At 41.5% G+C, this 24,622-nt stretch overlaps 2 protein-coding genes across 5 annotated transcripts; one reads left to right on the forward strand and one right to left on the reverse strand.

Moving 5' to 3' along the window:
• The first annotated feature begins 191 nt into the window (after positions 1 to 191).
• ptpn21 (protein tyrosine phosphatase non-receptor type 21) lies at positions 192 to 18,420 on the forward strand. Of its 4 annotated transcripts, none has more exons than XM_034231788.1 (20): positions 192 to 252; positions 1,442 to 1,740; positions 2,815 to 2,984; positions 3,261 to 3,358; positions 4,237 to 4,304; positions 4,424 to 4,494; positions 4,706 to 4,793; positions 4,921 to 5,009; positions 5,459 to 5,546; positions 5,883 to 5,962; positions 6,080 to 6,187; positions 6,817 to 6,877; positions 7,018 to 7,099; positions 8,237 to 9,750; positions 10,700 to 10,840; positions 13,293 to 13,511; positions 14,414 to 14,542; positions 14,633 to 14,867; positions 15,512 to 15,672; positions 16,548 to 18,420. In XM_034231788.1, exons 2-20 carry the CDS (start codon positions 1,561 to 1,563, stop codon positions 16,674 to 16,676), a joined length of 3,711 nt encoding a protein of 1,236 aa, XP_034087679.1. In that variant the 5' UTR covers positions 192 to 252; positions 1,442 to 1,560; the 3' UTR covers positions 16,677 to 18,420. The 4 variants fall into 4 exon arrangements, with proteins under 4 accessions (XP_034087679.1, XP_034087677.1, XP_034087680.1 ...); XM_034231786.1 differs by lacking the exon at positions 192 to 252 and adding an exon at positions 413 to 623; XM_034231787.1 differs by lacking the exon at positions 192 to 252 and adding an exon at positions 617 to 744.
• Positions 18,421 to 18,511: 91 nt separating this feature from the next.
• fam98b (family with sequence similarity 98 member B) lies at positions 18,512 to 22,759 on the reverse strand. Its single transcript, XM_034231790.1, has 8 exons — positions 22,565 to 22,759; positions 21,817 to 21,965; positions 21,603 to 21,731; positions 21,334 to 21,506; positions 20,847 to 20,927; positions 20,627 to 20,743; positions 19,788 to 19,955; positions 18,512 to 19,704 (listed from the first exon to the last, which is right to left on the reverse strand). Exons 1-8 carry the CDS (start codon positions 22,612 to 22,614, stop codon positions 19,441 to 19,443), a joined length of 1,131 nt encoding a protein of 376 aa, XP_034087681.1. The 5' UTR covers positions 22,615 to 22,759; the 3' UTR covers positions 18,512 to 19,440.
• Between the last annotated feature and the right edge of the window lie 1,863 nt (positions 22,760 to 24,622).

Raw genomic sequence — 24,622 nt, forward strand, 5'->3', positions numbered from 1 at the left:
CGCGGCCATTATTACCACATTGAGGGAGACTTTTACATTTTAGCAAAAATAATCTATGTTTGCAATTACAGCTGTCAGCCGATGTAAAGGTAAACAGACAGGTCAGCGGCCAGCAGTTCCAGGCAGCTGTCCCATTTCTGGCATTTTCACCGCTCCGCATTCCAGCAGTGTGATGTCATGGCTCTGAAAACCTAAGTGTATTCCTCCGCCACGGATGCACTATAATGCATTTTGAAACGTCTGCTCAAACAGGTACGTTTAATCATATATTGTGTATGCAATTATTGAAAAGTCAGTATATATTCCAATGTTATAAGGTGATTTCTAAGATGTTGAAGGACAGGTAATATAGCTATAGTGCCGCGGATGTAGACGGAATACGCTTGTTGCTCTTCCAATCCCAGGAAGCGAAACACGCTTGGAACTTGAGTGAACTGTTGGACCAAGAGGCATGGGGTGCTACGGTGCTACGTTAGTTTTGATCCACCAACAAACTACAGACCAACAGGCTGTCTCTAATTTAGAAACATATCTAAACAGTAGAGTGAGCCATTGACCTTGATGGCGGAATCCGTCAGGACTGAATCCTAGTTGGACTACTTTTTTGCATCTGGTGGCTAACGGTAACGTTAACGTTTTTGGCCAAAATATTTACCGGCGACGTCAGCTTCCCAAGGGTGTCGTCTATTTGCTGGAACACAAGTTAGCATGTTAGCATTCAAGCTAATTTGACGCCAGTTGTAGGTAACGGTTAAAGTTATGGATGTATCAAAACGACAAAAGAAAAGTAGGAAGTTAGAGCGGAAATTAACAAATATTTGGGAAACCCATCCTTTAGTTTCAGTAATGCTAAGTCGGTTAAGTTATAGAGTATAACCGTTGTAATACAATGGTTGTATGTTTGAGTTGGAAAGCAGCAGGGATTTTGCAGTATTGTGTTCGACAGTAGTAGCTTGCTGCGTATTGAATCTGGTTGCTCTTGTCAGTGTTTGTATCAGACTATTCACTGGAAGGGTTTCATTTGACCACAATCGTGGAATATGGCTTGCATACCGTGTTATACAATGTAAATGACACAGGTCAGGAGGCCTATTACAAATAGCGGTCTATTGATTTGCTTTAAATGTTTTTTTGAGTGTAAACTTAGAGAACTGCATTATGAATTGGTAGCCAAGTCAGGTATTTAAAAAAAATGCCTAATTTAAGAAGATTACTCTTCGATAAGTCTTGTGTTGTCTGGTCTGGCGTCTGGTTCAGGGTGACAGACTGACTAGCTGTGAACAAACTGTTGTGATGAGTTTGTGATGATGTGTTGTGATGAGTTTCTTTTGTGATGAGTAAGAACACTATGGTTGTGATTCATCATGGCATTTATCATCCTATTCCAAGTTTTCTATTTTATATCATTATGTAATTTTTGTGAATTTATGTCTCTTTTCAGATCTGTCTGTTGATGATGAACCTCATGAGATGTAACATTCACACAGTGTTCGAGGGGACAGCAAGGAGAACTATTTATCTGGACTAAGTGAATAGCTCCCTCTTGGAAAAGTGTGAAACATGCCCTTGCCATTTGGCTTAAAACTCAAAAGGACTCGAAGGTATACTGTTTCAAGCAAGAGCTGTCTTGTCACTCGGATCCAGCTGCTCAATGGAGAGTTTGTTGAGTTTACACTTTCAGTGGAGAGCACCGGGCAGGAATGTTTGGAAGCAGTTGCTCAGAGACTTGAGTTAAGAGAGGTATGTCTGTTTTTTCATCCAAAACAAGTGCAGATTGTTCTCTCTTATATACTTGTTGAGAATCATCTCAGATACTTATCTTTTGGAAATGTGTTAATTACATATTCTGTATTAATATGTAATAACATGCATGTTATCAACTCATCACAACTTGTTGCCCACATTCACTTTCTTTTTTCTATTTCCTTTTAAACAAAAGTTCCAGCTCTCAAATCATGAACAATATGTTCAAGAAAAACTGTGAGTCAGAATTGAATAATGCAATGAGCTGAAATAGATGCTGTCATTGATAGACACAACTCAAATTAACTATAGATACTGCTATACAAACAGGTGTTTTGCCTGGGAACATGCACTAAATCACAGTGTCTGTTATTTTGATGCAAAGTGGCTAGCGGGACTAAGCCTCTAGCCACATTTAAATGTTTTCTTGTATTCAGAGCAATAACCATATTGTTTTTTTTTTATATCACTAGGTTTTTTGTGTGCAATCATGTGGTTCTCGATCCATCTCTCGTAGAGCATGTTCTGTCACTTTACTTGATTTAGGGATGATATTTACAACCACTGTCTTATGTGTTACTATTTTCTCTCCTCCAGATCATTATTATTTAAACAACATTTTTATTAATGGCCACATAGCTTTAAATAATAGTTTCCAAACAGTGCTGTTATGTTGGCCATGTTTCTAGTTGTGATTTGAGAGTCGCTGCAAATCACAAAAGGCCTCTTTCAGCAAATGTGTCTTTGGTAGACAGCAAGCTTATAGGGGTTACTTTTCTTACCAGTGTTTATTGTGAGATGTTCAGGCAGTCACAAGACGGAACAGGGACTGCCAACAGCCTATACATCTGGGAACGTCTTTGTTATAGGTCTTCATAAGTGTTGAATGTAATGATGTGCAGTATTGATCTAAAGCAGTCACTCATTGTTCTAAAGTTGAATATGTTTAGTGTGCATTCATTTGGGGTTCAGTACAGATAGTAAAACCAACATTCTTCAGCAAAATATCCTTAGGGTTTCTTTCATCACAGCATGCCTAAGGTGTAATGTTTTTGCTTCTCTGCTTGTTAGATAACATTCTTCAGCTTGTGGTACTTCAACAAGCAGAACCAGCAGAGATGGATCGACTTGGAAAAGCCGCTGAAAAAGCAGCTAGACAAGTATGGGCTAGAGCCCACCGTTTACTTTGGAGTCGTGTTTTACATACCCAGTGTCAACCAACTGCAACAGGAGATCACAAGGTGAGGTTTCGTCAGTGGCACGAGGTCTCTTGTACTAGGCCTATTACCTTAGTGACAATTTATACAATTAATGCCAATCAAAGAGGTATTTTGAGATCATTTTGCCTGGTTAAAGTGGCCAATGAGAAAATAAGTTCATCAAGCACAGTTGATCAGTGATTTCATTTTACCTATGTTTGTTTGAATACACATATCAATTCAGAGCAGTCATTTATTTTTTTGTTTTCGAGTGCTTGTTTATTCCCCACAGAAGTAACCCTCTCTTCTTCTCCACAGATATCAGTATTACCTACAGATGAAGAAGGATTTTACGGAGGGCAGGATCTCTTGCTTACCAGAACAAGCTATTCGTTTAGCTAGCCTGGCAGTGCAAGGTAAATAATAAATACATGATACAAGTCGAGAAAAGAAACCTGGGGTTGACAAGCCTAGTGTTTCCTGACATAAAGCTTCAACGAAAACTTGTAATTTTAAACATTGACAGGCGGCTTTTGCTAGTTTTTCCCCCAAGTATTATACCGCACCTAACAAGCACCATTAAACCTAAACCAGCCTATTAAATGGGTCAGTGGTGTGTTTGTGTGTGAATGTGAACTCCCCTTGCAAGAGTTTTAGCCCTGACACGTCCTCCCACTTCTGGCCAACCAGAAGAATCTCAAACACTGCTGGCAAAGTTAAATCAGGCCCTGCAACTTACTGGCCTGGGTGTTGGAATAGCACAGCCTCCGAGATCACTTACTGCTGCGGCCATCTTCAAATGACTGACCAGCATGCTTTATGTACATTTTAAGAAAAGCTGTAAGAAGCTTCTTCCAAGTTTACTAAAGATAAGACACTGCTCAAGTTGTCATGCAGACTTTGCATGACTTTAAAAGTGCAGTGTGCAGTTCCTATTTTCTCTCCCTGGCTGGGGTATTTTGGAGTGAAGGGCAGTTGTAGCGTTTAAGCAGGGCTGATTCCTGGGATAGCCAACATAGTTGTGAATGTTGCTAGCAGACAGCCTGAAGCTAATAACAGCTTTGGACTTCTACGTTGTCAGACGCTAGAGCAATCCCCCTTTCTTTACAAATGGGCCCCTCCTCTCCTAAAATGTGTGGCACTGCAGCTTTCCAAGAGGCATTACAGCATGCTGCAATCCTTGAATGTCTATTTAGGCTTGTACTCAATGCAGAATTGGACATGTAATCAAGTTGATTCAGAACGCGGCGTTACGCACAGTATGCTCATGAAGTCTGTCTTTTTTTGTACACAGCTGACTTTGGAGACTTCAATCGATATGATTCCCAGGATTTCCTCCAGAAGCTTGCGTTGTTCCCTATTGTAAGCTTTTTTTTTTTTTTTTTTTTCCTTTACATGTGAAATGAAAATTGTTGAGGCTATTGTGTTCTTATTTGTATTTAAATACCATCATTGTTTCAACTGTGATATTCTCTTTGCAGGACTGGATCCAGGATGAGCGTGTGCTTGAAGAGGCCACTCAGAAAGTGGCTCTTCTGTATCAGTCCTACAGGTGAGCATCAGCCGGTCTGTACTGTGTGGATTTTGCACAGACAAAAGCAGTCCTTTTTGCTTCTCTAAAGCCACGCATTATCTTTGTTCATTTAGAATCTTACTGAGGCCATAAAGTTACTACCATGACTTATTGCAATGCAGTGATTCTTTCTTGTTTTTTTGTAGGTGAATGGGTTTTGATGGTGGTTTTGTCCTGTTATCTTTTTCAGGGGTTTATCAGCTCCAGAGGCAGAGATGTTGTACATGCAGGAGGTGGAGAAAATGGAAGGCTATGGTCAGGAGAGCTATCAAGCCAAGGTAAGTTAACACGTTGCTTTGATCCCCGACAGCTCAAACACTGAAGAAGACTGCATACTATGTGTCTGGATTCTTTCACCTCAAATTATGTTCTGAATGTCTTTATCCTCTCCACGCATCTAAACAGGACAGTACAGGCACAGATGTTTCCATGGGGTCGTGCCTCGATGGCATCTTTGTCAAGCATAAAAATGGCAGGCCGCTTCTTTTATTTAGGTAAGTCTAGCCAGAAATTGGTTCCAAATTATCTTTACTTCTAACAGTAAAGAATAAAGGTTTTTAAAATGTTGATTCTGAGAAGTAATTGTTTTGAATCTGTCAGTATGAAATGAGTTTATGGCGCAGCTCACAGCTATTCTTGGGTTAGGTGGTCTCCTTAATGCTAGGTCTGAATGTGGCCTAAGTGGAATGAGTCAAGTAAAGTAACATTGTTGTAGCATTATCTGTCTGTCTAGTGAGTGGGAGTACATTCTTGACCTTCCATGAACTGTATCTATCTATATACCATTATAAGTACTGCATACCTTATTTCATAGACTCCCACATGCATTGCTTAAGCAGTGCCAAAGTCTCTTTAAAAATGCCACAAAGTGATGTGACTGCCATGACATGTGTTTTTCTTTTCCCTCTCTCTCTCTGCCACCGTGCTTTAAACGGCTGCGTAGGTGGAATGAAATTAACAACATGAGTCATAACAGGTCCTTCTTTGTCCTGGAGCTCACCAACAGAGAGGAGAGTGTCCAGTTCCAGACAGTAAGTCTCTGCTGCCATTGCACCTTGTCTGCCCTGCTCGTCCCCGGAGACATTTCAGTCTCTTATTGAATTTGGCAAAATTAGACATTGCCATCGTCAGGGAGCTGAGCATCAGCTAGTCTGAACAATGCACCTGTGTTTGTGTGTGGGTGTGGCTGCTGCTAGGGATGTTTGTTACTTATGTGTTGGTCATAAAGTCACATACCATTAGCCGAAACTGAATGTAGCAAGTATTTGATAGCATACAGAGGAACAACTTTACTTAGAGATAACTAAGCAAACACCACCTTTGTACTACTTGTGTTCACATCTAATGCTTTTCTTTTCTTTGTGTAGGAAGACATGGAAACCTCCAAATACGTGTGCCGGATGTGTCTGGCCAGACTCAAGTTTTATAAGATAAACAAGAGTAGCCTGTAAGTGTTTTTTTACATGTCTAGCCTAGTTCCTGTCTCTTTGTTCCTTGTGGTCTCGTGCATGTGTCTCCTCTTCGGTGTAGCCTCACTTCTATCCTCCTCTCCTCCTCTCTTCAGAGAGGAGTGTGACCCCCTGCCTTCTGAGGGCTCCCAGAAGTCCCTTCTCACTCTATCCTTTCCTCGCTTTCCAATGCTCTCTCGTCCCTCTCTGCCTTCTAATAAGGGGTGAGCATTACAACCAGCCCTGCCCATAATATTTGACATACAGCTGTTTAGCAGGTGCCAACACCAATCCCTTTGTGATTGACTCTAGACAACACTGCATCAACAAACAAGCTCCCTTCTTTGTAGCTGAAAGGGCCCTTTGGTTGTAATTCTTGTGTATCAAAATGATTACAATGAATTTTTAAATCTTTTTTCTCAACACTATTTGTAAAATCAAGATGATCTTTAAGATTGTTTAAAATCTTGGCATTACCTGTTCAGTATTCTCTCTTACAGTAATTCATTTACTTTTGAGTTGATCAGATATTTAAAGATCTACATTTTCTAAGTTTATACTATATTTGATTAAGTTTCATGTGTTTAGAAAATACTCTACAAACAGAAATGTGCTCTGTTTATGAGTCAATCAAAAATAAAAACACATCGCATGACTCTTCTCTTACACCATGTGTGCTGGTGTGCTTTAAGACATGTGGAAAATGTTGCATGGTGTTCTGGAGAAGAGTTGAGCAATGCGTTTTTAAGTCTGAACTTAACCATGTCTGCTGTGTGTGCAATGAAAAGAAGGTCTTTTAATTAAAAAGATATTTCAAAAAGTTATAATAATACACATTTGTTTTACCCACCAGCCAAACCCAGCCTGTCGTTGTGAACCCAGTCAGACGGAGATCCTCTACTAGAATTACTCTGGTAATGTCCATGCACATATTTTCCTGATGATTTTCTAGCTTGCAGTTCAGAACATGATGTATTTTACAATACAGACTTATTTTTAATCATGTTCTCAGATCATATGAGCTGTGGCTGAATTCCTCTCTTGTTTGTTTCAGCCAAAGCCTCAGGCATACATGATGCCCCCTCCACAAATGCACTACAATGGTCATTTCACAGAGCCTTACACATCATCACAAGGTAATTAATGGCAACTATGAACCTGAAAAGCAGTGCACAATAGGGGTGTAACGGTTCACAGAAGTCACGGTTCGGTTCGTACCTCGGTTTGGGGGTCTGGGTACGGTTCGGTACAACAAGAAAAAGCAAAAAAACAGTCCCAAATGCATAATTCCAGGTTTGTTGTTATTTATGTTTGAACAGTAGTGCAAGTTTCAGTTTAAAAATAAAGAACTCTAACATTTTGAATAATTAACTGTATTAAACAGTTAAAAACAAACCATACACAGTACACTCAGATGGCCATATTATCTATAATGGCTGATGTCAAACAAAAAGGTTTCATCAAGCTGTAAAACTAAAAAGAATGTCTTGAAAATATGACATCATAAATAATAAGAAAGTGTTTCAAGAGCGCAAAGCCGTTGAAAAACATATGCCAAAAGCTTCCGTTATTTATTTTGGTCTCTCGGCTTTCATGTCTATTGTCTTCTTAAAAACAGCGGGGAAAAGCTGTTGAACTGCTGTTGTCTTTTGCCGGGCTCCGGTGATTGGCAAATCTGGGTGATGCCTTCTGATATGATTTAGCATGTTTGGCATGTGCCCATTAGCATACCGCACCGCTGTAGAACAACGCCGACACACCGTCCTCGTCTGATCCACCACTCGCACACTCCATCGTTATTGTAGTCCACAGGGAACCCGAAATGTTCCCACACAGCTGATTTAAAAGAAGCAGGTGGGTTCTAGCTCCTGTGTTATCTGAAATCGCCATACTAATTTTTCTTCTTCTTGTATTTTGTTCGTTTTGTTGTTGTTTTTCTTCTAGTTCTTCATTTGTTGTTTAAGGGCGGCTGGCAAACAGCTTTTAGGCGCAATACCGCCCCCTGGATTATAAATAGTGTAGTGGATACTGCCCTGAATGACAGACTTTTTTCCCACTCGTAAAAAAAAAAGGCGTCTTCGTTGTGTGACTGCATGTGCCGAACCGTGACGTCCGAACCGTGACGGTACGGGACGAATACGGATACCGTTACACCCCTAGTGCACAAGATGGCATTAGAAGTTTTTTCCTTCAACTACATTTAATGTTGCATGGTTTTATAAATGTAGTCTATTGTCCATGTAAGGATGTGTTTTTAATTTGCTTTCTTACAGACAACCTGTACAATCAGAACGGTTATTACTACCACTCTCAAACCAGCCTGGACTGCTCCCCTCTGGAATACAGCAGCGGGGGGCGGTTACGTAACGGCAGTGTGTACAGCGCCCACAGCACCAGCTCTCTCACTAATCCCCAGCACTACCTCCAGCCCTCACCCATGTCCTCCAACCCCTCCATCACCAGCGACATCACCAGGCCCGACTATGTCCCCTCGCATCGCCACAGCGCGCTCATCCCCCCGTCCTACCGCGCCACCCCGGATTACGAGACAGTGATGCGTCAGAAGAACCGCGGAGCAGGATTTGGGATGCTTTCGTCTCAAGACCACCGGCAGAGCCACTCCATGAGGAACCTGAACATTGGTAACTCGTACGCCTACAGCAGACCGGACCCTCTAGTTTACAGCCAGCCAGAGATCAGAGGAGAGCACGGCGGAGCAGCCCCCCACCATCACTATCCCTTCCACCTGGGCTCCAGCTTCCACAGCCCCTCTCCTTACCCCTATCCCACAGAGAGAAGGCCCGTAGTGGGGGCGGTCAGTGTCCCGGAGCTCACTAATGTCCAGCTGCAACAGGCACAGGAGTACCCCGCCCCTAACATCATGAGAACACATGTGTACCGACCACCTCCCCCCTACCCGTACGCCCATCCCCGGCCCGCTAACAGCACCCCTGACCTGTCGCGTCACCTCTACGTCAGCAGCAGCAACCCAGACCTGATCATCACCAGGCGTGTGCACCACTCGGTCCAGACCTTCCAGGAGGACAGCCTACCGGTAGCCCACTCCTTACAAGAGGTGTCGGAGCCTCTTTTCAGCGGACCCCCACAGAGACACCCTTACCACACTCAGAAGCGGAACTCCATTGAGATCGCTGGATTAGCACACAGTCTGGAGGGGATGAGGGTGAAGGAGCGCACCGTGTCTTCCTCGGCCGCCGAAACCGTCACGCCCCCTCCCCCCCTGCGAGGCGGTCGCTCTCAAGGATCTCATCTCAACGTGTATTTGGAACGCATAAAGACGGACGACAGGGGCGACATTAAGGAGGACGTACAGTACGGACACAAGAAGTCCCTTTCCGACGCCACCATGCTGGTTCACAGCAGTGGGGAAGAGGAGGAGTTCGAGGAGGACAGTGGACGCCACACTCCTCTTTCCCAGGATGCACTAGAAGCTGTTCCCGTGCAGCCGCCCCAACAGCACAACAGTTTGACACCTCTGTCGCTCCTTCAGCAGCAAACTCCCTCAGAGCCGCCTCCTGCATATCCCATCGGCTCCTCTCTGGACCCCTCTATAACCAGCTCCTTGACTTACAACGTTCACCCCCAGAGCCAGGAGGGCGAGCCTCTCTACCTGCTGTCAGATTTACGACAGCCCAGAATAATGCCCTCTGTGTCTGAGGGGGACCTGAGTGGCCAGGCTAAGCAGAAGACTAAAAAAGACTTCAAGAAGAGGCCTGTGTCTGATGTGCCTGCCGGGAAGAAAACAGTGGAAGGGTTGCCCCCTCCGGTGAGTGCTGTTCCCAGTTCCATCACATTTTCAGCATAGTGCAGTAGTTAATAATCCTTATGACATTTAGACATTTCTCCTGGCCACCTCTGGTTATAGATATCGTATTTCTCTAGGATTCTGTATTCCAAATTGGCATGAAAGCAAGATTGAGGATATAGCAGCTATTTATTTGTTTTATTGTGGTCTTCCAACTAGGAATGGGAATGATTCATCGAATATTCAAAATGATTCAAGTATTCGAATATGAGTTATGAATATTTTTATTGTAATTTATTTTCCTTTTGTTTTTATGGGAGGGGTGCCTAAGTTGATTACATATTATCAAATGGATGAATTAAATGTATAATACGACAGTGCCATTTAAAATATCTTAAGAAATACATGAAAGAAAACTTGGTTTAGTTTCTATATTTATTTGAAATGTTATTTAAACCTTTTTTTAATTTCTTAAAGTTTAAAAAAACAAAAACATTTATAGGATATGTAAATTCTGTTAACCGTTTTTTTTGGGGTCGAATATTCTAATATAAATTTGCTTTCAAATTCCCATCCCTACTTAGCACATCTTATCACAGTCCAGCTCTGAAATGTCTTTGTAGTTGCACTGTAATAATACCTCAGGAAACCTACTCCGAGCTTGCTATAAAAGTGTTTTGTTCTCAGACATGTGTTTTGCTCATTTGAAAGTCACATGAGTATGCACCAAGATAACATTAGGTAGTCTGAACATAGTGTTGGAGTCAGTTTCAGGGGCCAGCTCTCAATGACGCAAGCACGCACACTATAACAAAGAATGTAGCTGGAGTACCTTGTAAAACCGGCCAGGTGACATTCCCTGAGCAAACACCCAGCAGGCTGCGTTGTCCCGCCCCTCTTGCATGCTGACTCCCTCACAGCGACACATCGTCCTCACTGTTTCTCTGTCTCCTCTCTGTTGTCACACCAGGGCATGAAGAAAGGAGCCAGGTCAGAGTTCAAGAAGAGGGGCCCAATGAAAGAGGCTTATCTAAACGGCCTGTCGGTGTCGAGGCAGCCGATGCACGAAGAGGTGAAGGATGAGCCTGAGAGAGCATCCAATGAAGAGAGGGTAGGACAACTTTCTGTCGTAATGGTTTGCTTCTTGACAGACAGATTTACAAATAAAACTTAGTTGGGTGTATGTAGGCAATGGAAAGCTAAGATATGTCAGATGTGTTACAGTATGCTTGTACTCATTCGCAGGTTCTACTGTTTGTGTTTATATTCACCTGCTGCTAGGTGAAGCCTTGTTGAACAGGTACATGGGGACAACGTTTTGTCAATGTTCTTGTTATGCAGGTTAAACGCAGCTCAACTGGTCAGCCTAATTAGTCTTGATGCTTGTTGCTTTAACACCGATGTTACATTTCCATTTCCAAAATAAATGTATATGTTGAGAATGTGATCTGTGAGCATACAGTAGATTCCCAAATATCTCATACACACAGGATTGTAGAAAGATGAAAATGTCAACCATACATATCACTAACATTTCTTTATTTAGTTATTATTTCTACATGGCTTCTTTACTTATTGAAATAATTCATCTCCTCGTGTCATCCGTCTGTTCATCATTTGCAAAACTCCACTATTGCACATCTATATCTTTTAGATGAGCATATTGAATGTTCCTTTAGTGCTTTTGAAAGTTTCCAAAATAACTAAGCAAGAATGGTGCTACATGTTTTTCCGGTTAGGGTCTTGGGGCTGAACTTTTAAACTTTTAAGCAACAACCACATTTCTTACATACTATCCAGAAAAAGAAAAATGCCTTGTCATTCAATACCTAAGGAGTAAATGTTAACATGAGTGACTTGTTTGTACCAAGATCAAATGATGCTGGGTTTAGAACATTTTTAAACTACACCCAGTCTTTTGATAACATTCACAACTGAAAGCTTTGTCCTCTTATAGCAAGCACAACTCAGAGTAGTTCTTCCCTTTATAGAAAGTAAAACTATAATCATAGAAAGTTAGGATAATCCTATTTATGAAAATGTGTCTCTGCCGACTCATATTTAATTCTGACCTGTTACGCAGCATCCACACGGCGGCGTGCGTTGAAGCTTGCCGGTGAGCTTGTCTGAAACTCGACCAACAACCAATCACATGAATCTCCCGCCCCGCACACACAAGCACGCGGTTTGATTGGCTAGAGCTTGTACTGGCATATGATTTGATTGGCTGACGCTTCCGCCGAAGCTTCAAAAGTTGAACATTGCTCAACTTTTGAAGCGAGCAAAGCGAAGCAACGCTCCCACAATGCAGTTCGGCAAAGCGTGACGTCACCCCATTCAAAGTGAATGGGCAGAAGCGTTGAAGCTTCAACGCACGCCGCCGTGTGGACTGGACTGTATATGTCATTGCAGGGTTTATAGTATGTATTAGGGGTGTAACGGTTCACAAACATTTCGGTTCGGTACGTACCTCGGTTTTTAGGTCACGGTTCGGTTCGGTACGTTTTCGGTACAGCAGAAACAATTATCACAAAACATAAAATATATATATTTTTTTATTATTATTATTAAACTGTGAATATTCACTCAAATAAATACAAAATAATAATAAAATAAACATTAAGGTGCAGCATTTCGATGAACTGAAATAATCTGTATTTGAACTGTACTGTACTAGCACCTAAGCAGCCAGTTTGACATTAGGACTTGCTTGTCATTGTATTTTCATGTTGTTTAAAGAAAGATGAACTTGTCCACATTGCTTGCCGAAAGGGCAGATCTGCTGGCACTAACAATGTCTCCTGCTGTGGAGAACACCCTCTCTCTAGGGACAGAGGTAGCAGATACAGCCAGGTAGCGCTTTGCTAACATGGCAACATAAGGATATTTAGCGTTTGTAATAGCTTTGGCTCGGTCTGAACTCTCTGCGAGTGGTGGAGGCTAACATGCTAGTGGGAGTTGGGTTTGCACTTCAGTCTTTTTTCTTTTGGTACCGGTGATATTCACGTTCGGGTGATGCCTTTTCAAATGAGTGTGCACGTTTGATGTATTGCCAGCCGCGTAACCAATGTTAGTTGAAAAATGCCGACAAACAGCTTTGGTTCGGTCAACCTGTCTTTGTCCGTCATCCTTGAACGTAACTGCGAAACCAAAAGGATTTTCGAGCTCAACTTTATCTGCGTTCGCCATTTCAACAGTTCCTCAAATGACTGGCTAAATTTGAACGCATCCCTGTGACCAGCTCTCATAGTATGTCTCTCGTCCAATGAAATGACTTGCTCGCTCTATGACGCGTTGAACCCAATGTGAGCAAATGACTCTGAATGCTGCGACGCAGCACCTGAGATTACTTCCAAAAAGTTGTTCACGTTCTTAATTTTTTACGTTTAACGTTATATTCGTTCGGTACACCGAAGGGCCCGTACCGAAATTATTCGGTATACCGTTACACCCCTAGTATGTATACATAATTGGGATTGGGCCAAGGAAGTCCAAACAGGGGAAGGTTGTTTAGGAGTCAGGACTGCATCACCCATTGTTTCCTGTGTCCTCGTGTGTGTTAGTGTAAGGTTCTGGAGCAGCATATGGAGAGAGGAGAGATGCTGAAGGAGTACGACAGCATCCCGAAGCGCCGCCCGGGGGGGGGGTGCTCCATCGCCCAGCTGCCGGAGAGCGGAGACAAGAACCGCTTCCAGGACGTCATGCCGTACGATGACACCCGAGTGGAGCTGGTTCCCACTAAAGAGAACAACACGGGATACATCAACGCATCACATGTTAGAGTAAGTTGTCTTGTCTCATGACATATCACATGTTCCTGATTTTGTTTCATAATTAGGACAACAAAGCACTTGGAGCAGAAACGTCTGCTCATGATGATCAGTGAAGTTGCCTCTGGTTTATTTGTCTTTCTACGAATGTAGGGTTGGGTAATAATGGCAAAAATCAATATGCATTGTTACGTCAATACAACAGGCTGATAAGCTTTTCCAGAAAATCCATTCCAAAGAAACGCCCTACCATTATGTCATTCTACATGTGATGTCAGTGTAAAATGATATATAATTAAGTGTTTCCACAACACTGACATTACTGTCTGACTCAGAGCAAAGGTATACATTTCAAAACCATGCCACTACCTCGGTTTGGCTTTCCAATACAAAGACTATTTGTTCCTTCTTTTTTTGATTTGAGATCAAGGGTGGCTTTATGTGTTTGAACAGCTGTTACTATGTAGCTGCTTCTCCACCACCTGCAGAAAATCACATGCAGGAACACATCATCAGTACAGGACTGACTTTAAACAGCAATGGAAATACAGTTGGATTAAGAATGGCCTGCTTTAAATACAGGATTTGTGAGGGACTGATGAATATGATTAAGTCATTGGTTGGGAAGAGTAAGTTATATTCCAAAAACGTAAGCTAAGCATGATAACACTAAACTTTCTCTATCCTTTGAATAACAAAGTCTAAAAAAAACACCATCAAAGTCCAGCTCTGATAACAAACCCATGACTCTGTTTCTATGGCTGCTGCTGCTTCTCATTCACTCTTCATTATCAAATCTATGACACAATCAACAACAAAAATCTATACTGTTCTCTAGTTGTGTTTTTTAGAGAATGTATGATGAGTACCTGTGACTGGTGACTGAAACATATCCCCCTCTCCTCTCTCATCAGATAACGGTGAATGGGCAGGAGTGGAGCTACATAGCGACGCAGGGTCCGATGTCCAACACATGTCCGGACTTCTGGCAGATGGTGTGGGAACAGGGTGTCTCCATCATCGCCATGGTCACCGCTGAAGAGGTGCGATTTCATATTAACAGCACCCCATTTTTTCTTTCACTCCTCATCATTACCTCGATTGACCTTTTGTTTGTCCTCTGCTTCCTCCAGGAGAGCGGCCGAGAAAAGAGTTTCCGTTATTGGCCGCGCCTCGGCTCTCGTCACAACACGGTGACGTACGGCCGCTTCAAGATCACAACGCGCTTCCGCACAGAGTCCGGCTGCTACGCCACCACCGGGCTGAAGATCAAACACCTGCTGACGGGCCAGGAGAGGACCGTCTGGCACCTGCAGTACACGGACTGGCCCGACCACGGCTGCCCCGAGGACTTCAAAGGCTTCCTCAGTGAGTGGGACCCATATCTGTTTATCCGTTACATGCTTTATGTTCAGATATCTACCAGGAAGACTGAACATGTGTATTCATTGGTAGCATCATTAGTTTGACTTAATAATAGTAGGCCAGTTTTGATGGAAATTGAGTTAAACTCTCATAGTCGTAAACAATAAAATGTTAAGTTCTCTCCTGGCATTTATTAAATCCTTAAAAACTGATCTCAGATGACATATTTGGCATGAAATGGCTAACGCATCACTCTACTCATCTGCCTCACTTAGATGAATAGGCACTGTTCCCTTTTCCTTGAAAGCTTGGGAATTTGAAAGAAAAAAAATCCATGCCTTAAATATTGTCTTTATTAGATTAATATAGACATGGATAATTGAAGGTGCCTGAATTTTGTATATATTTTTGTTGTATTCTATTTTACTAAGCCTAAGTATATGTTCAGCGTTGTAACAGTATTAACGTTGATCCTTGTCCCACACAACCCTGTCTTTAAATGTATTGTAATAGAGCCCGGAGATTCTTTGAAAAGTAATTGTTTAGATAGTATTGGAACTCTCTAAGAAAGTTACTAAGTAGATTTGTATTGGATATATTCATTGATTGTGTCCCTACTTAAAGTTGCTGTCCTCATGTTTCTGCAGCGTACCTGGAGGAGATCCAGTCTGTGAGGAGACACACCAACAGCATCAGTGAGCCAAAGAACACCAACCTGCCGGTGCTGGTGCACTGCAGCGCGGGGGTGGGCCGCACCGGGGTGGTCATCCTGTCTGAGGTCATGATCGCCTGTCTGGAGCACAACGAGGTAACGTCCCCGCTGAAAAGACGACCTCATCTTAGGGTGACCAGGTGTCCCGCTTTGTGCGGGACTGCACAGCATTTTGATCATTTGTCCCACACATTTAGCCGATGTCCCGCATTTCACCATTAGCTGTGTCAGATGTCAATCAATCAACAGAGAAATGTATTAACTTATGGGTGTAGTCGGTGGAGGGAGTTATTGTCAGATTTGCCAGAATTTCTGTTAAATTGCGCATGGAGGTGAATATGGTTTGAGCGACGCTTCACCGAAACTCACAAGAAACGCCTGGCTCATAAAGAAAATATCGATCTATGGATATATTCCTCCTGAAACCAAAAGAGATGAGGTAATAGCAGCTGATTTAATAAACATTTAGCACACAGGTCAGCAGACTGGCAGTAAGCTAGCTCCGGTCATTTTTTTGTCATAATAATTTGTTCAAAACAAATATAATTAATTCCTTCACTTGCATAGTTTGTGCAAACATTAAACCAAAGTAAAGCGTTGTTATTCATATTTATAAGCTAATAGTTTCAAATCAAATCAAGTTTTATCTATATAGCACATTTATAAACGATTTTTGGTCGAGCCAAAGTGCTGTACATAAAATAAAAATAGCCTACAGTAGAGACACTTTACAGCAAATACAACAGCACAGATTGTTTAATAGAAATGTTTATTCTTAAGGGTTAGATAGACGTTATATATACATCTAATCCAGCTCTTTGCAAAGCAGTAACATGTCCCGCAGAAAACGTCCTATTTGTCCCACATGTTGCTTGTTCTCACCTGGTCACCCTACCTCATCTGGAGTCAATATTCTTTCAACGTCTCGTGTTTCTAGATGAAACTCGTACTAACTGCTCGTCTTGTTTCAGGCGCTGGATGTCCCAAAGTTCCTGTTGAAGCTTCGTCAGCAGAGGATGATGATGGTCCAGACCTTCTCTCAGTACACCTTCATCTACAAGGTCATCATCCAGTACCTCCGCAACTCCAGGCTCATATGAGTGTGTGTTCAACCCTCAGCACACACCACCACCATCACAGGTTATTGAAGGGTGGAGTCTGCCCCAGGTTTATGCCAAACTGCACTGTGATGATGATGATGATGATGAAGCAGCAGCTGTATGAAACTGCTCACTGTAGCGCTCTGAGGACTCTGATTGGTCAAGTATTAAAGTCAGGCGTCTGAAGGAAGGATGTGTGGATACACAAACAGGAAGCGATGCCACATGAAGGAGCATAAAGACTTACGACCTGCCTCTAAACAGTATTATATATATTATTTTTTACATACAATATTGCTTAATAAAGCCCAGCACTTTTACAGTACTTAGCTGTACACGATGAACCAATGTTAAGCTGCATTCTGAAACTCTTTAGGATAGATGGGTTTCAATGAAGAAGAACATTGGTTCTGATAATGAAGGACGTTTCTGTAGTCATGAAGTGGATAAAGAGCTAAAGTATCATGTGACTCATATAAAGGTTTATTACAGAGCCCAGATCAGGTGGATTTGAACTTCATCATTGGCCTGTGGTGGCACAAAGGTTTTGTACCTGCATTTAATTTAATAGGAACATAGGGTGACATGATACAGAAGGATACCGTACAGCCGGATTCGGTAAAAAACGTTTACCCACCAAACGTTATCAAAACACAACAGGAACCATCTCCTATCCTCAAAGATGGGAGATGGTGGATTGATGGGTTTGAGAAGCAGGTGCGAGGCAAAAGTCAAATTGGATAAATCATTTTGTACTGTTCATTATTTTTTTACAATGAGAAATCCGAGTGCTGTATTTTAGCCAGATCAAGATACTTTAAGATGTTATTACAAGACAAAGTGCCTACATATCTGCGTTTAAAAAGGACTATTATTGCATCATAAGAAGGAAATGTATTAGTTTTCTTACTCAGTGTAATTTAATGCTTGTTTGATTGCAGTGATGTTTTTGTACCGCCAATCAATACATTTTAGGGACAGAAATGGCAAACTATGATCATAATAATCATTTAATTTGGTTCAACCCTTCAGTAGTGACATTTTTGCCATCGTTAAATACATAGAAATGGAGCAGTGGGGCCATTTGACAGTATTGAGAAACAACAGTGCTCAGTGACACTTTGACATCCTGACTATCTTTATTTTTATTATTCCTGCTGTTACAATAGCATCCTGACTTTTAGTGAACACTTTCCTTTCCTGCTCGAGCTACAGAGCGTATTTAAAGCCAATTATGAATTCACCTGTCCAGGAACAATGCGTACAGGCGAAGTTTACATAAAGTCAAACTACTTTTTAGAAATATGTTTGCCTTTATTATCAATGCAAGACAACAATTTAATTTATAATGTGGCCAAAGTGATTTTTAACCCCTTATTTGTCTTACCTTGTTGTGGGTGTCAGACGCGTGGGCAGTGATCTAACTTAACTGGAGGAAACTCATCTGAACTGAAGTTGAGATGAGTTAAACTGGATCTTTTTAAACACCCGTATGAATTTGCTTCAGGTTTTTGGTTTGAAGATACTGAATGAGTCTTAGTGTGGAGGAGACTGAAGAGTGATTTTGGATGCCAAGGTGTAACTGTTGTCCATGTACAGGTCTGTTGTTCATAATGTACAATTCTGCTTTTATGAATATTGGTTATTGTACAAACTGTATAAACTATCTATTGAACAAGAAATGGTATGCCATTGGAAAAAAGTGTAGAAAATCTTTTCAGCCAAGAATAAATATTTGGAAATACATTGTTTCTCTATTTAATTCATCACACACATGCCCCCTTGTGGTAGGAATTATTCTGCATCTATTTCTATATCTGTTGCATCAAAATAAGTTTACTTTAGAAAGGTCTTTATTACATACATTTAGAGTTGGAAAAGATCACAGCTGGTACAGAATCTTCAAGGAAATGAGGCGAGAGCTGATCCTCAGTTTTCTAACAGGTCGCAGTGATTTCAGTCAAAGACAGATGTGTTCTCTATCCTTAAATCCCTTTATCACTTCAATAACACACGATTAAAAGGGTAGCGTGTTATTTTATGCCAAGAAAAAAACATGTGTAGTGTCTTCATCTCATCGGTGGCTCCTCCCTCTGATATCTGTCGAATTGTAAGCCGTGTCCCAAATTCCAAAATGTATACAATAAACAGATTTTCATAGTATCCTTTCCTTTTCAGGCTTTTTTGCAGATATGATAAAAGAAAATACACCTACTGAACTGGATATAGTTTTCCCCAGATTATAATGTTTGACGAACATCTGCTATTAGTTTTAAAGTTAAACAGTTAATAACAATAGCTTGGATTTATATAGCACCTTTCATGAGACCCAAGGTCGCTTTACAAGGAAGTTCACCCTTTTCTTAAGTTCATTGCATTTTGGGAGGACAGGGTCCATCAACACCCAAAAATAAAAGTTTGCTTCAATACATATACTTTAAATATGTTAAATGTAGTTACGTGTACAGTCTAAACACAATACACACTGAAGCATCCTTAGTCAGTATGAAATATGGATTTGGGACACAGTTACAGAATTGTGGCACAATGCCGCTGTTAAATCATTTGCTCCTGTGCAAAAGAAATTCTAAAATGATTGCTGTTATTTTTGAGAGATGAGATGAGAAAATAAAAAAGGCAAAATGAAGCACAAATTAAAAAGTAGAAATACTGTTACTTTTTCTTCCTCGGTGGAGTTCAGTTCATGTCCAATATGATTTTTTGATCACTTCTATAAAAAAACACAAGATAGTGTCGGTCGAAACTAATACTGGTACCGTCCTTTCTTTCCTTCTTGTTCACCCCGTCCTCCTTGGTTCCATTCACCCCGTCCTCCTTGGTTCCATCCACCCCGTCCACCCCCTCCTCCTTGGTTCCATCCACCCCGTCCACCCCCTCCCCAACTGCCTCCTCCTCTTCCACCACCGCATCCGCCATCTTTTCTTTCTTTCCAGGGTGGCATCTCAGGAGCCGGGGCTGATAACTCTGAGGGTCGTCCTCCTCTGTCCGGGACCCTCCCCATTAGAATCTGCGGACAAGTGGACATAGAAATGGTTGGGAAACATCGAATGAATGGCATTTTGTTGACAGAAAGGAACCGTTCTTCTGTACCTTGTTGACAGCGCAGCTGGTCTTCTCCGTGCTGGAGCCACTGCTGGTCTTCACCACGTTGCAGATGTCCTCTCTGGCCGCCAGCAGCTGGGCCATGTCCACGGTGGACTGAGGCTTCAGAGAGTGTCTCCTGGGCTGGTAGGCCCTCGCCATGCTGTCCACCCTTACCTAACAACCACAGGCACACATGGGGTTAAATCAGCTGCTAAACACACATTACTTTGCCATTTTTAGGCATATATTATGAGTCTCAGATATATAAAAAACACGTCTATGTTTTTTGCTCAAAATACCAAACAGATCATGCACTTTAGACATCCCTCATATCCCATATAAAAAAGAGGAGGGGGAGCTTGTGCCTGCTCAGAATTCTACGAGATACAGCTAAATGCTGCTGTGATTAAACGGTGAGTTACTTTTTTTATTTCCTGCTTACACAGGCTCTCTCCAGTACAGGTTAGCTCTGAGTGTTAGCGATAGCCAATGTAAACAAAGACCATATTACTTCCAAAAGACGTCACGCATTATTAAAAGCCAGCCCACATTTCCGATATTACGTCATATCGGACGCACATCTGGATCAGCTCCGTTGTAGCCCCGTTTTTAGAGATTTGGGTACGGAGGAAAAGAGAGAGGGTTTTATTTCCTGACACTTTGTGACTTCCCTGACACACCGGGGACACATATTTATGTATAAAAGACTTAAAAAAGTGCATTTTGCATGATAGGTCCCCTTTAAAGAATCACCATCTTCCCCATATGGTCATCAGTTTAGATTCCCCTGTGATGGAGAAAGAGGACAAAGAACATTATGATGTGTAGGTTTTATATAAACATGCCTTGGCTCTGTCCGACCACCCAAAGGACTGAACTGTGACGTCCAGCCGTTTGATCAGCATCCTGCGCCGACACTCGTACTCTGAAGACAGAGCTGCGTTAATGTTGGACAACTTCTCCTGCAGAGATAAAAAACAACAACATTATAAACCCACCTAGCTACTAATATACAGATATATAATAGCTTTTAACGTGGTCGATTTCATTATTGTATCCACTTACCCATTGTTCACTGTCTAGAGATGTCTTTAGTACTGGGTTTTCAATGGAGCCACCTGGAAGTTCTTTAAGTACTTTTTCAACCTATAATGACACACAGGGTCTGTCATACACACAACAAGTGTATTGTTCATTTAATTTACAAATAGTGTTTAGGTAAAGACAAGATCAAGTTGAAGGGTAGATAGTATTGCAAACAGGACCTATGAGAAAATGGCAAGCAAAAAGCTAATTAAAAAACGTACTTATGGATCAATTTAAAGCCTTAAACATTGCAAATAAACTTTTTTAAATCAATATGAAATGTGTTAGGAAGTCAATGCAAGTCTGCGAGAAGTGGTTTGAATATACAAATAATATAATATACAACAATGTTCAAACCACTTTGTTAATATTATGCACTCGGCACACCATTTTTGCTAGCTTTGAGGACTAAGACTAACAGAGAAATGCTGGTGGCTTTGACATAAATGATATTAGATAGTCCCACCTTGTCTTGGACTTGAGACAGAACCACTGCTGCGTCCTGTCCTCTGGGCCCCGGCAGGTTCAGTGTCTCACAGATGACCAGGAGCTCCTCCCAAACAGGACCCTCTTCTTGTTTACGAGAGTCTGCTCTGCTCCTCACAATCTGAGCCGCCTGGAGCTCAGAGCTCAGAAACACTTCATAAGACACACAAAGCATGTCAGTGACTCACTGAACATGCAGACAACTTGTAGAACAATTAATGGAATAAGCAGTAGGATGTGATTACATACAGAGACATTTGAGATGATCCTTTGTATTCTGCACACTGCCTTTGAGAATCCCTGAAACTAGATCTCCATAAGGACAGTGCAGCTCTTTGAGCAGACCACTCATCTCCAGCTGAAGGCTGTCCAAGTCTTCTAGAGGGAGGCAGACAGGAAACAGGTTGAGAGGAAAACAAGACTTCTGAGTATCACAATCAGGTGTGAATGGAGGTGAGCTAACCTGGACCGGAAATAATGCTCTCCTCCAGATCACACAGCGACTTCAGCCTGGAGGCCAGCCACCGGCACAGCTCCACAAACTCCGGAGAGGACAGGCCTCCCTCTGCGGCTCCGAGCAGCGCCTTCTCCTCCAGCAGAGGACCGGCGTAGCTACGGAGAGAGAGGAGAGTCAAATCACCACATATTAACTAGATCGGTTAACCCTCCTTTCCTGTTCGTTTCTCCCTCCTTACTTTTGTGTTCTCGTCTGTTTTAACTGCTCTTACATTTACACACAAAAACGTTAATCAGCACAGCATTTTAAGCTGTAAAAAACAATGTCTCAGACCACTGGTTTAAACAAATAACTGAAGTGAATATACAAAGAATAGACAGTCAAAATGTATTCCAAAATGAACATTTTGCTGATTTGTGGGTGTTTACTATCTGATGGATGAACATAACTCGGGTTACACCATTCATTTCCTTTTGCGGTCATTTTTGACAGTGTGGCAATCAGCAATTTTATAATTGTATATGTGTTCAAATGCCTAATGTGGAGGATATTATAAGGCCTTGACGCAAAGAAAACATATAACACAATATTTATAATTGATGAAAGTAGTTAACATTTGACCAGAACACGACAGGAGGGTTACACCAGGTTCTCTACAACTTGCTAAATAGCTTTCACAGCCACTCTGCCTTTTGTAAACACGCAGACTGATAACGGATTGTTGATGCTAAATGCTAACAGCACATTAGCTTACCCAAGCTCCTCCAAAGAGTCCAAAATATCGCACTCCATCGTTAAATCCATAGGTGTTTTTGATATGTTTTATACTACTGAAAACATGACGCCGTTACGGATATAACACTGTCAACATGTCCAGGTTTTTTGCACCCATTCATTTCTGCGTCGCTCTTCTCTCATGCCTTTTTGCTGTTCCGGTTACTGACGTAATCCGGAGGGAAACCAGCTACTTTCAATCTATGGTTCCGCTGCAATGGTTCCGCCCTATACTAGCTGTGTACTCTCCACAATGAAGGATCTGTTTATCAAAACCATGATCAAAACGTGTAATAGAAGTGACGTGGGAGTAGGAAATAAACAATTCAATGTAATAGAAAATGATTCGAGTCGTCAAATATTTTGGTAGCACGCTTTAATAATGTTGAAGAATGATATACTGATTTATAGGTTGACACTTGTATTCTTAAAAATACAACTGCCTGAAATGTATTTTGTTGTTAAATTACAAAAAAACAGAAATCCTGAAAAGTTTAGATTTTGGAGATATTTACTTTATTTTTAATACTTTCTAATGTAAAACATTGATCTGCAAAGTAACAGAAACAGTAAATGTAGTGCAGTAAAATAACATAAAATGTAATGTTTGATACATGTAGTGTCAAAAGCCTAAAGTCAGAGAAAATGGAAAGTTCATAAAATGTTATTATATAATTAGGGTACTTATGTATAAGTACCTAATTAGGAGTATGTTTACGTATACGTAAACATACTCCTAATTAGGTACTTGAGTAAACATACTTAATGCCTAATACCATTGTAGATCTTTGTTAAAAATGTCATTCAAGGTTAATCAAAAACTTCATTTACCATTATGCGTCATAAAGTAAATAAAATGTTGTTATAAAACGCAACTAGACCATGAGACGCATTTCTACGCCAATTTAAATGACATTCTCTATAAACATAAACACAGCCACATTGTCACTTCCTTGAAGCCTTTGGAGTAGCAAAGAGTTATTTATTTCAATGTCTATTTATTCAATTAATTATTATAAATTAGAGAAAAATGGAAATCAACTTTTTATTAAGAACAAAGGTGGCGTCTCGTTTTGTCTGAGTAACAATCCAACAGGCTATATGGTTTGAAATGACTTAAAGGTCCCATGACATGCTTTTCTGGTTAATACCCGTCCCCTTACCAATCCACAGAGCTCCTCACACACACACACACACACACACACACACACACACACACACACACCAATCAATCAATCAATCAATCAATCAATCAATCAATGTTTAATGTTTATTTATATAGCCCAATATCACAAATGTTTAATTTGTCTCAGTGGACTTCACAGTTTGTACAGAATATCAGTATGGCAATACGACACCCTCTGTCCTTAGACCCTCACATCGTACAAGGAAAAACTTCCGGAGAAAACCCACAGTTTAAAGGGGAAAATGGGAGAAACCTCAGGGAGAGCAACAGAGGAGGGATCCCTCTCCCAGGACGGACAGACGTGCAATAGATGCCGTGAGTAAATTGAAAAGATAATACATTTGCAACATAGGTAGTCCAAATGTTTGGAAATGCATGTGTGTATAATAGGAAGATGAATCCACAAGGATATCCATCCAGGACTTATGATCCAGGACCACAGCAACAGGCACAGCCACGACTCAAGATCCAGGGCTCGCGATCCAGGACTCAGGACCACAGCAACAGGATTATCCATGACTCCGGATCCCGGCGTATATAGACACCAAAAAAAAAGAAATTTGGGGAAGCTGAGTTATTCGGAACATGAGAGTACACAGGTATAGACAGAGAGAAGGAAGAAGTAAGATGTCCCCCGACAAACTAAGCCTATCAGCAAAACTAGGGGCTGAATCTAATCAGCCCTAACTATAAGCTTTATCAAAGGAAGGTCTTAAGCACACTCTTCAAAACGGATAGGGTGTCTGCCGCCCAAACACAAACTGGAAGCTGATTCCACAAATGTGGAGCTTGATAAGAAAAGGCTCTGGCTCCCATTGTACTTTTAGAGACTCTAGGAACAACCAACAACCC

This window comes from Gymnodraco acuticeps, unplaced genomic scaffold, assembly GCF_902827175.1.
Source record: "Gymnodraco acuticeps unplaced genomic scaffold, fGymAcu1.1, whole genome shotgun sequence".
In the NCBI taxonomy this organism is placed as follows: Eukaryota; Metazoa; Chordata; class Actinopteri; order Perciformes; family Bathydraconidae; genus Gymnodraco; species Gymnodraco acuticeps.